The sequence below is a fragment of the Leptosomus discolor genome, chromosome 8 (assembly GCF_034619465.1).
Source record: "Leptosomus discolor isolate bLepDis1 chromosome 8, bLepDis1.hap2, whole genome shotgun sequence".
Taxonomy (NCBI): Eukaryota; Metazoa; Chordata; class Aves; order Leptosomiformes; family Leptosomidae; genus Leptosomus; species Leptosomus discolor.
Genome location: NC_141398.1, coordinates 16752437 through 16775020, shown reverse-complemented (window position 1 = coordinate 16775020; position 22584 = coordinate 16752437). Strand labels below are relative to the sequence as shown.

General features: G+C 42.9%; 1 protein-coding gene across 1 annotated transcript in view; it reads right to left on the bottom strand.

Annotated features, from left to right (window-relative positions):
• ANKRD33B (ankyrin repeat domain 33B) overlaps positions 1 to 17263 on the bottom strand; it is a 45624-nt gene extending 28361 nt beyond the window's left edge. Inside the window, exon 1 of the mRNA XM_086469403.1 lies at positions 16814 to 17263. Coding sequence (XP_086325529.1) covers positions 16814 to 17263 — 450 coding nt within the window. The remainder of the gene's footprint in view (positions 1 to 16813) is intronic.
• Between the last annotated feature and the right edge of the window lie 5321 nt (positions 17264 to 22584).

Here is a 22584-nt window from a genome sequence, read left to right as displayed (position 1 = left end):
GCTGTGACATTGAATTAATCTGTTCAGAGGCGACATTTTCCTCTGGTAGCTCGCTATTTTTTGTAGATTCAACTTTTTAAAATCCTGAAGAAGATAGTTCTAAAGCAGCTTGTTTCTTCTTTTAAGTGTGCATTCCCATTTTAAAATGCTCTCTTTTATTACCTCAATTGCCTAAATAAAGATTCATCACTCAGTGCAGGTATAAAAGGTATCACTGTATGAGCAGGCAGTTTGGCAAAGGCAAAAATAATATTTAGAATATCCAAGTAAGAGACAATAGCATCACCATTGTACCTGTCTCAAGCCAACTAGAGTACTGCAGCTTGAGTTTAATAAGCAAATGCAGCACACACTCATAATGCCATTACCTAGTGGCAAAAGCTGAGTGGGGCTCTGCCTGCTGTTGGTGCAGGCTTTCCTCTTATATGGAGCCTGTGACCACTCTGTTAATCTCAGCTGAGATGTCTAGCTCCATGCAATAAAGGCAGGAAGGCATCTTCTGCCTCTGTGTTTGGATCTAAGAATCTCATCTTCCAATGAATACACCCCACTCATCTAAATAATAAAGAAACATAGGGAGGGATTGAACATTAACACACTGTTGAATTTGAAGTAAAGAAGATAGAATTAAATATCTGAAAAGAAGAGGGAGGAGCAATTTCAGATTTATATTCAAAAGTCTGGAATTACTAGAGATGACTTGCCTTTGTAAAAACCTGCTAACTCATTACTACATATACCCACCTTATAGAACAGTTTCAGCCAAACAATCCAGAAACTGCTCTTCTACTTCATAAACCTGGAGAATATTTGGGTAAACTGCAAAACAGTTTCTCTTGAGTCAGGACTCCAGGAATTCATATAAGCAATCTACTTCTTAATTTAAGGACCTATACTTATGAGAGAAATGGTAGACATTTAAAACAGAGGTTTTGTAACAAAAGAACAACTTTTGCTGAAAAGACACTACCAAAAAAGCAGTATGTATCAAACACATCTGATGGAGGTTTTTCAGAGCTGTTCATTTAGCAGGCATACACAGACCATACTCGTGGACAAATCAAGCGTTTTTACAGGAGGCTGAGGCAAAACCAGAAGACTGGCGTTTCTAGATTTGATTGATGATTAAATATACCCAACCACAATTAAGATGCTAAATGGTAAATATTTTGTCTACATCTTTCTGGCACTTCATTTCTTTTTGTTTCATCATAACTGACGACATGGAGCACCAGCTGCCCTCCTTCAGCAGAAGACCTTTAGCAGCATCCTTAAATCCATCTGTGCACAGTCTAAGAACAGTAAATCTCAGCAGCGTTAAACCTCCCAGCTCCACGCAGAGCTCCCTGCAGAGCTGAGCTGAGCCACACCAGCAGCACAAACAAAGCTTGCTCTTCTGTTGCCCTGTGGACAGACACAGGACTCAGGAGCAACACACACAGTCCTTCATTATCACCAAATCTAGGCAGGCGCTGTTTCTTCAGCCATAATCTCCAGAAGCAAATGTTCTGAGGTCTATACTTTCTGTTCTGCATTTTTTTAATTTTCTAATGTGCATTTTATCACCCAGTGCTGAATGTCTCGTTTCCTAGAACTGACTCTCCTACCTCGTTCTTTTGTCCCAGAAATGCACAACTAATACTTTCAGTTCTGGCAAGGCAAGAAGTCATATTCTAACTACGTCAACTTCAAAGCCTCTGAGCCCCTTATTTCAGATAATTTTCTGCTTGCTACTGAAGCCCACCAGACTGTGCCCAGCTCTACCAAATGAGGGGCAGAAACCCCTTCTATGCCTCAGAAGGACAGACAGATCAGATGAAATTGCATCAGCTGCATAAAGGCAATGATTCATACAGGAGCAGTAAACCGAAGATGTGTACCTTAATGATTTCAAAGAATACTCTTTTTCAGATTATGTTCCTTTCCCTTTTTGACTCAGAGGTTCTCCCCACCCCTTAAAAAAAGTGTGTGCTAACTTATCCTACTCAGCTGGATATTAGAAAGCACAGGGAGGAAATATCAAGCTCTTGCCTCTACTGGAAGACTGACAACTTATAATTTCCTTCTTTTTTCTAAGTTCATGTACAAGGAAAACAGCTTTTACACACAGATTTGAAAATCGCTAATATAATGGCATTTTACTTTCCATATACCTTCATTCAGCCGTTTTAAATTGTTTGCAGCATGAGGAACCTCATCAGTACGTCCCTTTCCACACCACATATCTCTGGCCTAAGGAAATATTTGCTTAAAGACAAAAACTCCAGTAAGCATACAGAGATTTAAAATCTTTTCAGAGAACATATAATCAATTTTCTACGTAATTTCTGGTTTCCCTACCACTTCCGCTAAAATTTTCATCACTCTTTCAAAATGCCTTGATCTGGAGACAGGCTGGGAAGCTGTCGGTTTCCACCGCCTTTTATTTTTAATTCAACAGGAATTAAGGTAACTTAGGTCTGCACAGAAAAGCTGCAGTGTAGCAAAAACAACAGGAAGGTTTGTTAAGATCTTCCTTCACTCATACCAATGAGAAAGGCAAAATTTAACAGCAGCAAAATGAAATGGAAACCAAAAAATACGCACAAGTATGGTCACCTTCCACTTAACAGTTCATCAGGCAATTCATCTTTCTTATGATCTCAGAACATACCGCTTTGGTTTTTTTCCTTTTCTTTTCCATGTGGAGTGGAAGGTAACATATTTAGAGGGTTTACAATTATTAAACAAATGTTGCAGTTTCTTATCCAGATTTTCTGAGAACTTTATATCTCTATTAATGAAAAAGATCACAGAGTACCAGTGGAAGAATGGTAAATGTTATGTTTTTCTCCCTCAGTTTTCAGGTACCTGGAAGCAGTGGCAGGTTTTCCCCTAAAACAGATAATTTTCAAATGTTTTGCTAAGTGTTTGGAGCTGTTTCTCCATTTCTCTGACACAAAAAGAAGGAACGCTACTTGGTAATACGGCAATGTTTTTAAGAGCAGAAGGTCTGGTCTTTGCATTTCTACTTCAAAACTATGAGCAGAATGTTTCCTGTTACCTTCAGAGTCCAACTGCTTCAACCCACTTCTGGAAAGAAACAAACAATACCAAATATCCAAAATGAAGGCTTGTTGCAATTAACTAACTAATGCTAGTATCAAAATCCTACAGCCAAAAATCACCTTCCCCTTAACGTTCATAAATCTCATACTGGATGTTTGCACGGTAGAATTGTTGTAAATAACATGATTATACTAATTGATACTGCTTTGTAGCGTTGATCTTAAAAGTTCAGCCAATACAGGTACACTTCAAAATCATGTATTTTGGAATGATATTATTGATTGCAGTAGCACCAATAACGAGGTAGAGTCTTTCCAGATACACCCCCTGAAGACCTGAAAATCTGAGATGGCTGTGGGAAGGAAGAGAGAGAAGCAAGCTTATGAAAGTAATGATGACAGTGTTTGAACAATGTTAGTTTTTGTATCACATGAACAATCCTCACTTGCCCTTTCCCCTGTGACTGATAAGCTGCCAAATTGTATAGGCTTTGCTCTAATTCTTATTTCCTTTAAGACACACACTAACAATCTAGTGATAAATCAGAAGTGATGCAATCACTGTACTAGAAATAGAAATTAGACGAGGAAGTGGAAAATATGGTATTTTTAGACACATATTCAAAGTCTGAACTGGGTAACCAAGCACTATCTTAAAAACCTCCTCCCCAGAGGAATGTGTTTTGTGGATGGAAGGGAGTAAACAGAAAAGAAGGGCTGATATACATATTAAACTCACCAACTGCAACTACAATTACTGTTTTGCATTACAGAAACACTAGTACTGATTATAATTTTTTTAAAATTCTCAAAACAATTAATCTATTCTTATCATTTTTAAACTCTCAAAACATGAATTTTATTCAATGGCTATATTTGACCTAAATTTTCAAACTCTGCAAACTGGCAGATGAACAACAGCAGGCTAGCTTACAGAGGATATTAATTACAGAATTGTGAACTGCACTTTTCTGCACACCCAAATTGTCCAAAAAATAACGGCAGTATAGAGAGCTAGATGCTGAAGTCTTTAAACGTGATGGCTGTTTCTCCCTGTAAGCAGTCCAGCGTAAAGCCAGCAGCCCTCCTTTCACTCTGCTGGGGAGATGTACTGCAGTAAAACATGCATAAAACCTAGGCAAGGTGAACTTTCCACATTAACTATTTAATATCCACGGATGTGGCCTTACAAGCAGGCGTAGTACGTTACCCACTGCCCAGCAGCGGGGACCTGGGCTGGAAGCAGGGAGGCGAGCGTGCACCTGTGGGTCCAGCACCTGTGCCCTGAGCACCCCGCTCCTTCACTGCCGCAGCCAAGTCACTCCTCCTCCCCACTGACATCAAAGGAGACCCCAGAGTTTTAAAATCCTTCCTATCTGCGATACTATCACACGGATCACACGCATTTATGTCATTTAGTTGGCGATGTTCATCTGTTTTGCCACACAGTTACCATCTGCGTCTAATAGAGCGACTGATTTGTGGACCTACCACAGGAGGGTACAAGTTCCTACTGATTTAGCATCAGGTAATAAAATGCCAAAGAAAGATCATAGTATTTTTTGCTGACACCTGATAGCTAGGGGATTTCATAGCTTTAACAACAGCAGAAAAGAGTGCTAGACCTGAGATATGAAAAGCACTGGGGAACAACATCACCTTACTAGAAACCTTCAGGTTATTTTTTTTTCATTTGAACTCATACCCTTAGAGGATGATCAGATCGCTGTACATTTGTGATCTGTGAAATGCACAGTAACAGTCCCATACCTGTACACCAAAATACCTCAGCTCTACTCATACCTACCTGTGAATGGAGCCTCTGCTCATAAATCAACTGCACTGACTGTAATAGCCATAAACTAGGTCAAGCTAAGAATGCCCACAGAAAAAAAAACGATGGCAATAGTAAGTGAAAGGCATTTCACAATCTTGCGCCTTAGACGAAAATAATTTGGGTAATAAATTTTAAAAGAAAGGCTGACATTTATTCACCATATCTCTTTCTTTCACCCTTTATTTTTGTTCCGGGATGCTGATATTGCTTACCCCTTCTAAAATGTCTCATTTGAGTACTAAATATTTCAATGTTTGAGTCATGTCATATCACTAACAGGATGACTGGGAGGTAATGTATGGTGGGAAAGGACTGTGATGTCCGATTATATTTTTAAAATTCAAAAGAAACTTTTTTCAAAGTTTTCAGGCAACTGTATTTATTGCAACAGGTGTAATTTGGCGAGGTAGTTCTTGTCGGTCATGTTTAATTATCTTGCTTTTGCAGGGCTTTTTCCACATACATGTAATGGATCTAATACACTTCATGGGAACTTCTATGGAAACAAGTACTGCAAATGCACGAAGACATCTGACTTCAATAAATTGCATGTGTGCTATTTTAATTCAAGTAAGGTACTAACAAGATTATCATGTCCCTAGTACTCTGGTCAGGTTCCTATTCCACAGGCTGCTTTTATGAACAGATTGAATACGTTCACTTATCTGCCACTTTTCCCCTTCAGAAAACTCATAACAATGGCTTACGTGTAAGCCCCCCCCCCCCCCCCCCCAGCAGTAATAGAAACAACATTTCAAAACCTCCCCAAGGGCCCCATTCTGAGCTGTGGTGGTTGCTGGCAGTGTCTCTCATTGTCAGCAGTCGGTCTGTCCACACACAGGCTGTCCCAAAGATGAGGCCTCACATACTAAGAAGCAAAGAGGTAAAAGACCAAACAAAAAACAAACCCACGTATGTGAGAGGGTATTACAGGATCAGGCTCAAAACACTATATATCCGAACTGTGTGAAGCAACAAAAGGCGAACCATGAGTCATTCCCATTTTGCATCAGCTTGCTTTCAAATTGCTCCCTGTGGAATTTAACAGACATAATAGAAAATAATAGAATTGAAAAATGGGGACTATTTCCACGTTGCAGGTTTTTCCCACAGTGGATACGATTTGAATTGCTAATTCTCTGCCAGATGTGCAACCACAGACTCCGTGGCAACCATCTTTTCCTACAGTACTTAATTATTTCTTATTGTGACACACTGGGTATGCTACAGGATTATATTTAAATCAGGTTGGAGAGGTTTTTGTTTTGTTTTTAATGAAAGAACCCTTAGAAATAGGTAAATTCAAACCTATGTGGTGTAACATTTTAAATAATTTAAAAGGGTAACCTTCTGAGAGTAACTTTATGGAAACATTAAAGGTGAACTCCTGTCTCAAATAAAGCCCATGGCAGTTCTTCCTTGCTTTCACATCCTCCAGAGATTTTCTTTTCTATTTAAAAAAATCTACCATCAGTTTTTAGTAAGTGGCCTTTGTTCAACTATGCCTCAGTCACAAAAGTTAAACCTCATTCCATACAGCAACGACAGGCAATACAGGAAGAATACACAGAAAAATGGTTAGCAGGCAATATGCACTTTTATGTCAATTACTAAAAAACTACCCAGAACAGAATGACTTGTATAAACGAAGTACGAGAATACGAAAAGGTGCCGAAATTAATGACAAAACCATTAATTTGGGGAAAACTGGAGCATTATATTAGCTATGTCATCCTACCTGAAAGCTATCTCATGATACCTGAAATAAGTACACACCATTTGCAAATAGGTATTATTACCAATTTTAGTATCAGTGAAGTTAATGGTCTCCAAAACTGTAACACAGCAGGAAACAGCACCAGTCCTTTCAAATGATGCTACTTTGGGCACTTTGAATCAAAAAGCCTGAAAAAAAATGGCAAATTAGGAGAACAACTTGGGAGTCAGAGAAAATCCAGGCCACATGCCAGCTGTGCAGACACTGTTGGTCCACTCCAGAGAGGCTAACTCTGAGTAGGGTGGACGAGCTCTTGTGCCAGAGGTGGTTTGCTCTGGCAACACACACACAGCCCGTGCTCATCCAGTGGGATCTTCTGCAAGCAAAAGGCTGCTGATGCTTTCCAAATCAATCTTTATTTCAAAATTAACAGTGAGTTTTAGTTACCAATCCCATATCATTTTTCTTTAGAGGAAGAAAAACGTGTTTTAATTAAACGCAATTTAAAATTAACCTGATGCACATTAGGCTCATCTGGCACGGAGCAACCAACACCTGTGAAGTCATACAAGAGTCACTATCATTCTGCCCTGTGAAGATGAAGTAATACCAACACATAATAGTATTATGACAAATCACCTGATTTTTGTTAGGTCTCTGTTACACCATAATCGTTACCAAAATGTGTAACAGGGCTTTGTTTTTCATATCTTTCAATCTACCTCTTCTGCAGTAGTAGAACAGATTTGAACGCAATAGTACTTGCTGAAATGTCTGGACAGATCCAAACAGATATTCTGATTACTTTTACTCCTTGTTCAACATTGGTTAGTATTTATTTTCTTAGTTCATATTATTCCCAAGCACACACACAAGACCATGTGACTAAAATTAATACGATGACGAGTGGTTCCTGTGGCACATGCAAAAGTGAACCTATCTCAAAAGCCTTTTTGAAACATCCCCTGAAACCCAGTGACAAGACTGAGTGAAAAACAAGCAAGTCTCACATCTCTGAAAAGGGCACTACCCAATGAGAGGGATCCCTGCCTTTTACCTGGCAGCGCTGGCTCTGGTCTTCCAGGAGCCCCACCCCACATCACAGCTTCCCGCAGCACCAAAGGACATAAAGTGAACTCAAAGTTAAGCTCTCGATGATGCTGAAAGATGTGTCACTGGGGACCTGCTGTCCCTTGCAGCTGGCACCTGAATCCATCACTCCTGTGGCACTTCTTAGCAGCTAGCTCTGAGCCCATTGCCTGAGATGGGACCACTTATTCTTTCTTCCTGAGAGACCCTGCCTCGAGACCTAAAGCCTTGATAGATGAGGTGTCAGACAATGACTTACTGGTACTTAGCTTGCAGCTGAAGAATCTGGGAACTTTGAGGCTTTTGGACCTGCTTCCTTTCCCAACGTATTTGAAGCCCAGTAGCTCCTACAGGCTAGTGAAACCCAACAGGACTCAGCTTTCAAGAACAACCCGGTGTTTCTTAGCAGTGCCGTCTGTTCCAACTTCCATTTTCTTCCTGACAAACAGTATTGGCATGCCCTTTGTTTCAGGTCAGGCCTGAGGCCTGAAAAATGATTTCTATGCAGAGTAGTATCCTAATTCAAGGAACACTCCTTACCCAAAGATCTGAAACACCTCTAAGGCCAAGCATTTGTGCTACCTTAGGCTCATGGAAAAGGGCTACTGGAAATTAATTTTTTTTCCTGTAGGTTAGAAACCTTAGCTCTTGAGAAGCGGAAGGTAGAAGAATAACAGTGCCCAGAGATTAACCATTTCCATTAGTATGTATGTGAGTATGCCAGGTATCAGTAGAGCTGCTGGGATTAAAACAATGCAGGGGTTCTCCACATATGTCTCTTTATATATGTCACTGGACACTGAAACTGATTGAACAGCTCAAAAATGAATACCTGAGTACCAGCACAAAACAGCAAGGAGCTACAGCTTGGTTAAGTTTTGGTCTTACCATATCCTCTTCAAAAAAAAAAAAAGGTAAAATCTGCTAATGAATACAGATACAGCATGGAAAACCTACAGCAGTGAGAAAAGCAACTGAAGGCTTTCAGGATTGTGAACCTCTGCGTAGTTTCGTACTAACAGAAGATGCCCTCTACTTCTTAACTTCTGATTCTGAACTGGCAACAGCCATGCTGCCCACATCCCAGATGCGGGGTCTCTAAAATCACCTCTTTTAAAATTATTAATACCCAAAACAGTTTTTAAGCTCCAAGTTTCGTGGTTGGCTTCTGCTTAGGTGCGAACTGTAAATACAACTGAAACCCAAGTTCCCAGCCCTTCAAAGAACTCTCTGCCTTCTTCCTCTCTGGGAAGAAGGACTGAACACTTCTGACAGGTTTCAGGCCACACAAACTCTATCACAGATACGATTATACTCTGGAAAGAAGCAGCATGCTGGGCTCCACCTCTGAGAACTCTTGGTCCAAAGCTAGGCCATCTGGAGCCCTCCTCAATAACCACTGAGCCACACGGCAGCGAGCTGAGAACAGCCCGCTTCTCTGAGGCCACCCTGAAGCCACCAAGCAACATCAGCCAGTGGTTACTTTATCAGCCCCTTACAGTAAGGAGAATTCTCAGATATTTCTGGAGTGGTCCAGTTTTAAGGCACCTCCGACACTACCAATGCTCCGTGCAAGATACCATTGTACACAGCTGAAAAGCCAGAACCGCAACACTTAGGTTTAGAGTAAGAGTAGGGAGGCAAAGCAGAACCAGGAAATAATTATTAAAAATTGCTTATTTACTGCTATAAGAAGATATAGGATTGCTGGGATAGACAGAAAAAAGGAAATTTAACCTTCTTTTTCACGTCCCAGGATGTTTCTAGCGTTTTCTTATCTTATATCAGGCTGTGGTTAAATACAAAAGTCTCCCGCATGGAAGATTTCAGTCCTTAAACAATGAGGACAGCAATGTCACTTTCTTCTTCCATCTCCTCTATTGTAGGATTTAAACCTGACTTTTCTAAAGATGATTGCTCTTCATGGACTTTTCTGAAGTCCCTTTCTCCATCCTAAGTTCTTTTAGACCCATTCTTTTTTCAGCTTCATCATAAAAAAATTGCAAAACTTTTGTCTGAAGTTGTCTAGATATCTACAATGCCTATGCATTACTTCCAAATAACCTTTTTAAAAAACCAAGGTACAAGAACCACAAATTTATGTAAATCTTGAATTTCTGCCTCAATAAAATTTCAGGGAAAAGACCTTAGAAACCTATAAGGGAGAAAATTAGTGTCAGTATTCCTTCTCGAGTAATTCATCCACAAGAATATAAATTTGCATTTCCTAATGGGATGAAGGAATTAGCAATGTCACACTATGCACCATGAAATAAACCTCAGAGATTCTCCTGGAAGAATGCAGTAAGGCATCTTGGGGTCACATTTATTACCTATGTTACAGGCATGTTCTACTGTAGACGCCATTATAGATCTGTCATAATTATTGATGACAGATGTCCCAGACAACCAGTCTTGTTAAACTACCATTAGATTTTAAATGAAGCTATATTTTATTACATTTAGAGTCAATCTGTGCTCAGCTGGGTAAGCAGGATCATTGCTGCATCTCTGAGGAGCTCTGCAACTTCCAATACTTGATTTAAGACACTAACATAAAACCCTGCTTAAACTAGAACAAAAGATTGCTATGACCTTTACTTCTGGGCTACCATCAGGCCAAAAACATCCCTCCTGTTCTGTATCTCTTGCATTAAACAATTTGTCACAACTATTCAAGGAAACTGCTCTTCATCTGGTTTCACTAAAAGCTGCATCACATGAAACTAGATTAAATTTGTACAGCTTTCTCATATTGATGTGGTCTTCAAAGTTGTATCTATCAATTTCTATAAGAGTTACATCTGTTAGCTAATGCTGCTTTTGGCACTAAGTACAAATTACATCTTGCTATCCGTCAACTGCATGGAGGATGCAGCAGGTCTGGTCACACATTTTCAGTGGTCTGCTAAAGAACTGCTTTTCCATTCTTTATGTCTAAGCACCCTTATGGTCCTTACTAGTTGTTCTCTTTATCATTATGCATATAGTTCTATAGTACCTCTTCAGTTATTTTAAAGGATATGCTCTTGTGCCAGATTTACAAAGGCATTACTCACCTAACACTTCAGATGAATGCAGAAAATGGCAGGCAGACAGCTAACCTGCCCACACTCTTCTGACAATGCCTCTCAGTGCCTATCTGTATCAATCTGGTGCATGGTCTGGTTAGCTCACCAAATTCCCTCTTAGCCAACCGACTTCCTATTTTCTATGCTCTGTCTACACCTTTCTAATGGCTTCCCTTGAGTTGCAATTACCATATTTGAAGGGTTCCCAATGAGTTTTGAGCAGCTTCTGTATTTGGACATCTACCATGCCTTGCCTTGCGCACTCTTTTATAAACACATATGCATTTCCAGGGGCTTTTTTTTTAGTGCATTTGGGTATTTATGTACTTTTTAAAATGAGATTACTGTTGCCGTTAGGGTCTTTTTAAAACTATTTCCACCCTGAAAATTCCCTTTTGTGGTTTATTGTCATGCTGTTAAGTTTCAATACAATGCCTCCCATGAGAACACCTTGTATGAGACAATATGAGGGAAGTGAAACTGCCTATGAAAATACAAAAAAAGTTCCCAGCAGTTGACAATCTTCAAATCCTTTTTCTGACATGGGTTGACTTAGACGATGTTCCATGACAACTGAAAAACAGTATGTGACAGGGAGATCTTTATCCCTCACCACAAAATGCTGCACTCCTCATTTTTTATTTTTACAAGTTAGCATTGTGAAGATCACAAAAATAATAAAAACAGGTTAATGGAGTGTTAGACAAGCTCTGGCATTTTTTGTGATACACGACTTCGTAGAAAAGCGCTATCCAGCACAATGTTCCCTCACCCAGGATAGCGGGACCTGAACCACTGGCTCCCTGTCCTTCTCAGCCAGTCACAATTTTAGGAGCACAGCCCCTTGGCAAAGACAAATTCAGGTGTCAACTCCATGGAGAATTCACTGTGCATGTCTCTGTGAAAAACTCTGAAGGGTAATGCCCCCTATACCAGCTGAGTTGCCTGAAGCAGTCTCGCTGTGGTAGTACACAGCCCGTGGGCTTCTTTGCCTTGCTGAGGAGCAGTCTGCAGCGTAGGGCAGGGAGACCACTATGACATGTCTGATGCCTCCAACACCATCAAGGGTCCAGTAAGGAGACTGCGTGAGTGACGCTATTCCAGAATGTCCTTTTACAGACAGCAACACACAAACAAACCTAGGCTGCATTCAGAGAAACATCTCCACTCGAATCAGGGGGTCGCTTGCTGATGCCCTCCAACACGGTGTTTCCACTTCAGGAGGTATTCATTGTGCCCAAACGTTAAGTCTCACGTGCCCAGTCTCTGCAAACTCTCCCAAAAGTCAGCAGGAGGCTTTTTGGCAGAGGGGTAGGGGACAGCAGCTAGAACATGAGCATAACATAGAAGCCTGAATCCTCCTCCAGAGAAACTCACTCCTCTCTGCTGAGGAGAGCAGGGAAACCATCTTCCTAATTTAGGTACTACGCAATGGCGTGAACCGCCCCCCAGGAAACTTCTCTCCTGCTCCTACTTCTCTGGGCTTACTTCCACAGTTGGCACAACCCTACATTCTCACAAGCTTCTCAAGTAGGTTTCTAGCCAGGACGCCGCCACTTTTTTTTTATTTGATTCAGTAACAGCAGCTTCCAGGTGTTTGATGCATCTCTGTCCCTCCCCAGGCAATTCTTCATGTTTTTTCTGCTAGGCATCATGAGAGGAGAAATCAAAAGAAATTTAGATCAAGAACAACAATAGCCTTCAAAACTCTGTTTTCTTCCTTCAGCAGAAAAAGGAGAAAAATCAAGCAAATCCAGGCCCACTTAGTGACACAGCTGCAGAACCATGTGCCTCAAAGGAAAACCTAGTCCACAGTGGTACTGAACAGCATCCTGTATAAAGCATTAATGGGCAAAGTAAACCGTGCTCATGTATGGATTTAGGAACATTTTCTGAAAAAAGAAGAAAGAGCTTACAAGCTGAGCCACATAGATTATTTTGTCTTCACACCTCCTAAGGGGGCAAAACAAAGATCACAAATGTACGATCTCCACTATATAATAGTATACATACAGCAATAAACTGTTTAATCGCAAAATTCCCAGCTATCTACGGAACCAGATGAAAGATTCATTGAACAATGACATAAAAAAATGAGAAGCTGAAAAAGACTACAGCAGAATGTTTTCACACAAATAGCAACTCTAAAACACAGAATTACAGAATGCCTACTAATGCAGACTATACCACACGCATGGTTAACACAAAACCTTTCTATGGATGAGCTGCAGTGATTATTTTCATTCTGGCATGAGAATGTTCTTTGCCTTCTTTTCTCTCTCTCCCTCCCATCCCTTATTGCCTTATTGTCATGGCAAATTTCTAAATTTGCTTTCATTCTGTGGTTAGGTAACACCAGATTTTGAAATTCTGTCTTTCTGAGTACATATAATTCTGGTCTCCAGGCAAGATTTAATATGATGTGGTGTTAAACTTATGAGATTTAAATATCTGAAATTCTGGAAATGTGGCTAGTAAGGAGGCAAAATCCGTCACCACAGCACATGGAGAAAAGCAGCGTCAGTTTCCAGATCACACTCTGGTCTCAGCCAGCTCAGGAGATTTCACTGGAGCCACAATTTTATTTTCTCATATATATTTGCAAATCCCTCTTTATCCCCAGCACAAGGCAGGTAAACACATCAACATTAATTAATGAGAAGCCACCCTGCCTGATCTACAATTAGTATAGGTAGTGTTTCAGGACTCCATACACAGACAGCAGTGCAACAGAAAGTGCGGGGATCGACCCTTTGGGGATCCCATGCAGCCAATGACATATAAACTGTTGTCTCTACAGTAATGAAAACAAGAGAGGGAAGGTACTGGTCTCCAGGCTACATATGGTGACTGATAAATTGGACATTGTGGAGTCTAGTTTACTGCAGGAAGGTGAACTTAATGAAAACCTGTGCCTGGCGGGAGGTTCTGCAGCTCACGAACAGAGCACGGGAAAAATACCAGCCTCTGTAGAAACCCCATGAAAAGCCACTATGCAATCTTGTCAAACTGACCTGAAAGAGAGAACTGAAGTATTTCAATAAAAATGATGGAGGAAAATAAGTAAGGTTACCTCTGGATCTTTGCGTTTTCAGAAATAATTCCTTCTGAATCTTAAATTTATACATTTACACTTCAGGGACAAGGTAAAAATTTAAAACCAAAGCAATGGCAAAACTCCAGCTGTTTGCACCCAGATTCTTTTAAAGAATTTAACCATTAGGAACTTTCTTCTTCATGTTATGTTTTGTGAGTTGAGTTTAATTACTTTCAGATCAAAATATGGTATTGTCTTACTACCATAACCTGTCACATGCTTTGTCTAGTTTGAAAAAAAAATGGTTTTAAATAATGAAAAATGAAGGTTCTGATAACAGAGGTTATCAAATCAGGATTGTGAAAATAGTTTATATACTCAGCTGGACAGTCCTCCCTTCATCATCCCACTTCTCAAAAAGCAAGTTATTCTTCCTTCTCTCTCCTGCCTCACAGAAAAGAAACAAAACCTTAAAAAAAAACAAAAGTTCAGTTTATTTGTTCACAGTATAAAAGGCAAGCTTTCCAATAAATGTATGCAAGATACAAACAGTATCACTGCGAAAGAAGATGCTGAAAGCCAACAGTATTAGTTTCATCAACTGAAAAATTTCGTTACCACAAGTAGCGTGTGTAATTCGTTCAGTTACTTTTTGGCAGTGAAATTAAGTTTTGTTTATGGATAATGTCCCAATGACTTTATATAACAAATTTAAGAGCTACAAAAATTCCACAGAAAGGGAGATGAAAGACCTGAGTGAAACCTCCCTCTTGTCAAGTAAAGTTCTCTGAAAAAGGTGTTTTCCTTTGCAAAATAATGTGAATTTGCCCTGATGTTCCCTGTGGGGAGGTCGGGACTGCACCTGAAGCTTCAGCTTCCCAGTAGAAATGTTGCTCCCATCGCACGCACATCTGTCTGGAAAAGTCAGACTGCCTTGCTCTGTACTGCTGTGGTTAGGGCACTTTATGAGGGTTTATAACCCCTCATGCAGACAGAGAAACTGGACTCATGTCTTCCACATCATTAACGAGGCTTCCAGAAGTTGCTGAGTTACAGAACTTCTTTTACTTTGTTTTCATCAGAAATGCAGAAAACAGAATTTGATGTCAAAAGTTTAATTCCAAGTCAAATGGAATATTTGCTTAAGCAGAGAAAAACTTTTTTTTTTTTAACAGTATGAACAAATAAGAACTTTTAGTTTGGATTCAAGCTACAATTTGGCTTTTCTGGGAAGCTGGAGAGATAAAGAAGAATAACTTGCGTTTTGGGAAGTGGGATGGGGAAGGGAGAGCTGTCCAACCAGGTAAATTCACTGTTTTCACAACCCTGCTCTGACCACCTCTGCAGAAGGAGCTGCTGCGGGATGAGGGCTGATGCCTATGCCAAACTTGTTCATACCCCCTGGCTCAGCTTTGCAAGACCCCAGCCCTGAGATGGGGGATGCCTCCAGCTTCACAGCCAGCTGCGTACCCTCTGCTGGGCGGGAAGGCCACCCTTTCAGACAGGACAGCCGCAGGGCACTTGGTCTTTTATGCTGCCTGGTGGGGCCAAACCTCTCCCCCCCCCCCACATGCTTGAGGCACGCTGAATCAGTGGGCGTAGCAGAGGCAAGTGTCCATGCAATGCTGGGGCTGTGTTTGGGCTCTTGCTCCAGCCCCGGCCTCATACACAGGGTAGATGTATCTGCAGGATCTTCAAAATCTCCTGTAATGTATGTTTGAATCTCAAATGTTACTGATGGAGAGCATACCTACACCGTATGTTGGCTGGGGCAGAAAAGTTGATTTAAAACATTTCTACCCTCTGCTGCTTGTTCCCACCCCCATGCCATAGTTTGCTGCGCCCTCAGATGTGTTGATACAGCTTGCTGTATCTCTTGCAGAAGTTTACTGTAAATCAGATCACTAAAAATCTGTATTAAAAGCAACCCTTTGGGAGGGAAGTAAAGCTATTCTGTAGGAAAAGTCCTACAAGTACACGCATCTAAGACACAAAAAAAAAGCCCCTCTCCAGACAGCCCCAAACGCAAATTATTGCATTATTTCTGAGGCAAAGACTACTTATTTTGCTACAACGTGCAAGTCAGTTGCCCAACTAAAATCATTCAGGCTTTTTTTTTGAAATATTCCTGTGACAACTGTCACAGACCAGTTGTAGAAAAAAAAAATTTGAGATTGTATATGCAAACTACAAGTAAAAATTCTTAGTTTTAATACAAATTGCAGTAATACTAGTGAGAGGAGATGCTGTTGCTAATCTCTGTTGCTCAAATGTCCCAGTCACACGCTACCCAGGAAATCTTTCCCGAGTTTTCACCTTCTGATGTAGTGAAGTAAGCTTCTGTCACTGCTATTAACTAAGAAAGAGGCAAAAGCTGAATCATAAACCTTGTACTGATGCAAAATCAAAAAATAGTCCAACAGCTACAAAACAAGTACCAGGAGAACTCCAAAAAGTCTGATTTGAGCACAGGAACACCCCCAGCCCTGCTTGGCATTCTAGGAACTGAGAGTAAGCTTACATTTTGGGGAGAGCTAAACGAAAAAGAAGGAAAGCACAAGCTTTGAGCAGTGGTTCAAGCTCCCCAGGTGAGAGGCGCGCAGCAGCGCAGGAGCCGGGCAGCCCGGCAGAGAGGAAGGCTGAGCCCAGCTGAACACGGCCGCTGCCAGCGAGGCCGCTCTCCCCAGTAAACTGCGGGAAAGCAAGACGCAGTTCAAAACCGATGGCGGGAAAACAGGAACCTCAGCCTTTCTCTCTTCCCACAAACCGGCCCTTCCCGGTGGCAAAGGCGGGAAGCCACGTCTGGCCGGGCGACGCTCCGCGCCCTCCTCCCCCCCGCGCTGCTCGGGGTCCTGCAGCCCAGCGTCCCGCCGAATGGAAGCGGAGTCACCCCCATCCCCCGCCCTCCCCCCCGGCTCTGCTCCACGGGGCGGGCCAGGGGAGGCGGCAGCCGTGGCGCTGTCCCCTCGGCGAGGGGTGCCCGCGGCTCCCGGTGGCGCGGCGCGGGGGGCTCACCCGGCGGTTGCGGTCGGTCTCCCGCACCTCCTCCTCCTCGGGGCCTTGGCGGATGAGCGCCTTGAGCACGACGGCGTTGTTGGTGCAGCAGGCTCGGAAGAGGCTGAGCGCCTCGGGGCTGTCGCGCTCCCCCTGCTCCAGGGACCAGCGGTCCTCCTCCTCCTCGTCCTCCAGCCCCCGCGGCGGGTAGAAGGAGTCGTCCGAGGCTATGCTGCAGGTGTCGGGCAGCTCGGAGTAGTCCTCGTACTCCTCGTAGTCCTCTTCCTCCTCCTCCTCGTCCTCCGCCTCCTCCTCATCCTCCGCCTCGCCCAGCCCCTCGGCGGCAGCCCCCGCCGCCCCCTGCTCGGGGCCGCTCTCCGCCTCGGCGCTGGGCATCTCCTTCGCCGCCGCCGGCGCGGGGCAGACGCGCTCCCCGGCTAGCTGCTCCCCGTCCCCTGACAGCAGCACCATGGTGGCCCCGGGGCCGGGACGCGGGAGCTGCCCTCCGCCCCGAGCAGCGCCCGGCCCCGCGGCCGGCGGCTCCTCCGGGCCGCCCTCGCCGAGCGCTGCCCCGCCGGGAACTGCGGCTCTTCCCCGAGCGAAGCCGCGGCGGACGAGGGATCCCCCGGCCCCCCCTCACGCAAGTTCCAGGCCCCTCCCGCGGGTCGCCCTGCAGCAGCCCGCCGGCCGGCCGCCCCCGGGCCGGGGCATGCCGCCGCTCGGGGCTTCCCCGCCGGCCGGGCCGGGCTCGCAGAGCGCCGCCGGCCCGGCGAGAGCGGCGGCTGCGGTCAGCGGGGAGAGGCTGCCGGCGGGCAGGGCCGGTCTGGGGCGAGGAGGCAGTTAGCGAACTCCCGGCCCGTAATCCGCTCAGCATCCCTTTGAGAAGATTTGGGCTCGGGTTTAGCGCGCTGACATCAGGGGCGCGGTGTAGGGGGGAGAGCGGGCGGCCGCCGCCCAGCCGGGCTGCAGCCGACAGGTGGGAAACCCGAATTTCTAGAGCACCCCCAGCGTCCCCGCCGGGCCCCTCAGCCGAGCGGGCGCTTCGCATCTCGGCGGCGGTGCGGGTCGGGGCGCGGAGCTAGGGTCCCCACGCCCGGCCGCGGGACGGGGCGAGGAGCGGGGCCGGGGCTGCCGCTGGTCCCGCGGGGCGGACTGCGCGGTGCCGACGGCCGGGGTCACAGCGGTGCCCGCCAAACTGTTCCGGAACACAGCTACCCCGTGTGGAGTTCGTCTTTGGAAACGAATAGTGAGACCAGGGAAAACTATTACACGGAGTTCCTGTGCTTTGAAGAAGACCTTTAAAGCAATTTAACTAATTAGTTAAGTCGCATAACACAGACCTGACAGTTTACCAACTGTAGAGATGTCAGGCCCATACTCTTTATGGAAGGCATTTGGAGATCAGGTGGAGAGCAATAATGAAGGCATGTATAAATTGAGCTCCTGCTTTGTCACAGCTCTTCTGAAACCTTTTTCCCTTTCAAATGACATGGATTAGGCACCGTCCCCTGGCAGGGAAACAGTGGTGAAAAGCCCCTCGGCCAACAGTATTGGGTATCCCATTTCTTCAGCAGCACTTTGATGCAGGACTCGGATACGTGATAAGCTTCAGCAGCCGAATGCCCAGGGCCCAAGTCCCTGTATCTGATGGCAGAGAAACAAGCTGGTGTCTCTGCGTGAGGCAAGGCAGAGTATGATCAGACACTTTTTAATTAAGAGAAGGTATGAATGGAAAGTAAAACACAACTGTGAGTAAAGGGGCCCAAGTAGTACATGTCTTTCAAGAAAACATCTTGTGAACCAGGCATCACTGGTGATAGAGCCCAGCGGCTTCTTGCTGATCTCTAACTGGTAAGGTTAGCCCAGAGCCTAGCAGAAGGTTATCTGTAATCAGAATTAGTAATAAATAGCTCCCTGATTGGCTGCTTCTGCAAAGAAGCTAAATGAGGAAGAAAGGAGATTAAACTATTTTCTCACCTTCAGACACCTCTGAGATCACAGCTGACGTATATTACCGGCCATGTTCATGCTGATGCTGCCAGTCTCTAGTTACTTCGTGTAAAGCCAGGCCCTGACTAATACTGCTGTATGTGTCTCTTCCCACATCAAATGCTTCAGAGCGGACTTTAATCACAGCTCCATAGGATTAACTTTCTGCTCTTACTGCCTATCGATTTCTTAAATATTTGCATTCACAAAGTCTAAGGGTTCATTCAATTAACTTTTTGTATCCTGCTCAGTTAGGGTGGCTAATGACCTGCTCAGCAGATGCTCTTTCTTAGACTAGCACTTGTAATTTGGAAGAACTTTGTTTTTTCCTTGAGACCCTGCACCTGGCGGGGAGCACTTGCGTTATTCTCAGCCTGAACTCGTTGTAAAAGCTTAGGGAGACTTTTGGCTGTAGTAACTTTGAATAGCAGAAAAATTAAAAAACCTAATTCTGACTAGAGGGGAACAAAAATTTGGGGGGGACAAGGATTCAGCTCATCTGTAAGAACTGATCGATCAAATACATTTGTTTTGTTTCTGTCCTATAAAATAATTTTACAGGAATAAAGATTTACTTTATTTACCAGATTGGTTTTTTTAAAAAATTATATTAAAAGTGTTAACAAAGATGCAGGCAGCAGTAACTTTGAATAGTAAAAAAAACCTTAAAAACCCTAATTCTAATTAGAGGGAAACAACAGTTATTTCAGCATAAAAAAAAAAAAATGGAGTCTGAAAAATTACTGGTTTTTTTCCTATGTTCAGAGTTTACCTTACCAGCTTATTAATGGATGAGAAATCAATGAGCTGGCTTGCACAGCTGTAGTGGGGACCTCGGAGATGAAAACTGTTTTCTCTCTCACCTGAGCCTGACACTTCCATCCTGTCTCTCCAAGAGTAGTGCTATATTGCTTAAGCTTTCAAAGCAAGGTGTCAGGCCGGTACAGAGCAGAGACTGTTTCGCATTGAATTTTTCACTTTTACAACTGCTGTCGAGACTGTAGTTCCAATTATTTAATCTCCGTGCAGCTTGACAATAAGCTACCACAGAAGGTGCAGCTAATTGGACATAAACTGTTACGTGGTTCCCTAAGACGATGCTGCAGCCACTTCTCTTGTCAGCATAGAGGCTCCCACGAAGGCTGGTCTGCTTGGGCACAGTTAGAGATCTAACACAAACTACGCCCGATTTCTTGGTTCTTTCAACGACACAGCTTCTACATGGCAAACAGGGTTTCCTGTCATTTGTGCTTCAGTGTGCAAATCAAATCAAAACAATGTGAAGAAAGGCCATAGAATAAGCCTGCAAATGCTTTCAGATTATCAATCAAGCTGGTTTTGTGGCATTTGTAAGAGGACAGCCTGAAACTTTTCATCTAGAAAACGTATTGGTTAGCATTATTGAAGTTAAATGCTGGTATTTATAAATATTGTAACAAAAGCAAAGAAAGAAACATTATCATCTTAAATCAAATAGCCCAGAATTATTAGTCATTATCATCATCCGTATCTCATCAAAATTTATTGCTAGGAATTAACAAAGCAGAAAATTAAAATATCCAGAGCAGATCCCACCTGTCTCTATGCAGGCAATGCTTCCCATGAAAAAATCAGTTTTGGGAATGACTATAGCATCAGGTGCCCCCAGTTTGCCTCATTAAGGTTTGTAAGCCATTCCATTTACAAACAATTCTGAGATTGAGATTTAATGAGATTCACATGCAATAGTAAAATCAGGATGAAGATTCAGTGAGTGTTGTGTGTCCTTCTCACGTTCAGTAACTTAATCTAAGGAAAAAATTCACAACACACTGAAAGTTGTTACTAGCATTCTTAAAAATGAAATCTAGTCAGAACAAAAGCATTGGTTTCCAAAATAAAATAAAATAAAACAAAACTTAGTTTTGGTTGCTTACATTGTTTAGGTATCTCAAATTTGTGGTTAACAGGCAGGACTGTAAACAGGCTAGCTGCTGTGAGGCATAAAAGTGCAATTAACCTAATCAAAAGACAACAGGTGATGTACTGTATTTGTGCTTTACATGGGGGGAGGGGGGGGCGCATTTACAGACGAACATATTCAGCAGAACTTGCTAAGACCACCCCACTTATAAAGTCCTTTGGAAGGAGCAGGGTTGGAGCTTCAGTTTTCCTAAGCTCTGGCCAAGATTTGATGTGAAATCCTGCTTGATCTGAGAAGTAACATCTGCTAAAGAGTTAAGGGTGGAAGTTGCAACATGTTTCCTAGAAACCAAAGGCTTGAGCTGAATGATGAGAGTGGAGCCAAAGAACAAGAACTATTAGCAATCATTTTGCTAAATGTTAGTGTTACCTGAGTTGCTGGTATTTTCCAGCTGGTGCTTAGTCAGATTAAATGTTTAAAATGCCTGTAATACCAGCCCCTTGGTGTGTCTGTGCAGTTAATGCAATGAAGGGACGCAAGTGTAAAAATTTGATACTAGTTCATTTAATTTCATTTACTAGCTATGACTGAAGATAATTGGTGTTCTGTATTTTGGTATCTTTTACCAAAGGAACACAATGCCAGAAATTAATACATATTAAAAAAATTATTAAGGAACAAAATCCCATATATATTCCATTATATATTTGCTGGCCAGCATTCATTATAATTATTGGATCATCAGGTTTTTTTGACTGGATTAGTGTGCATGAGAATTTACTGACAAACTGTTATTTTATTTTTGAATTCTAGTGTAGCAGGGGACTCCCCACATACATGTGTGAAAACATGTCACTCAGCTGGATATCTGAAATAAATAATTAATGTTGTCTTTATACTAAAATCTTTTGTTCCTCCCTAAAGGAATTTCTTTCCATATACAGGGAATAAGCCACTCATTTGCTTCACATTTTCCTAAAAATTATTCTTCTTTCTTTATTGTCAAATGTCCTCATTGGCTGGGACATTATCCCATCCCAGCAGCACTAGACAGGCCATCAGCAGTTCCAGGTCAGCCAGGGCAGCTGACCTGAGTGAGCTACAGGGGTAGCCCATCCCATCATGGCATGGGCTTTATAAAGGGGGAAGGTTTGCTGAGCAAGGGGAGCTCCTGGGGGGTTCCTGGTGGGGTTCCTCTTGCTGCTCCTCTTCTGGCTTCTTCTAAGGACTGCTCTCTGGTTAATTGTGACAACTGGGTATTTGCTTGGCTGAGTATAAATTGGTCCTGTTTCATTAAATCTGTTTCACTTCTACCTGCGGGTTTGCTCTCCTCTTTCCTGATTCCCCTCCCTGTCTGGTGAGGGTTCATCAGGTGATAGAGGAGCTGTTATAGTTTAGCCCTGGGTACAGGCTAAATGTAGACATTCAAATTATGCAACCAAAACCAGGTTGGTTTGATAGTGGTATGAATAAGCCTGCTGATGCTACTCCATGTGGAGAAAGCATGTAGCATGTTTACCCTTGCACTTCTGAAGCTTAAGATCAGTTCGTTCTTCTACATTTTTCCTACATGCCTATGGGAGCTTTCGGCCTTTCCATCCCTCAGGTTTTTCTCCTGAATGACAATGATGGTACATCTGTCTACTCCTGGGATGTTTGGGACCTGAGGACATTACAGTTTTATAGATATTCAGATGGTATTTGACTTCAAGCCACAGAAGTACCACAGATATGTGCCCATCTGTCCTTACTGTTACCCCGCATCAGTAAACTGTAAAGAAATCAGTGCTGAATTCATCCTAATTCTAATTTTTATGGCAAACTCCAGAGAAAGCCTTAATATGTGACCCAATTTCTATTTCTGAAATGTTTCTAATCCGCTTTCTAGTTCAGTTTTGTC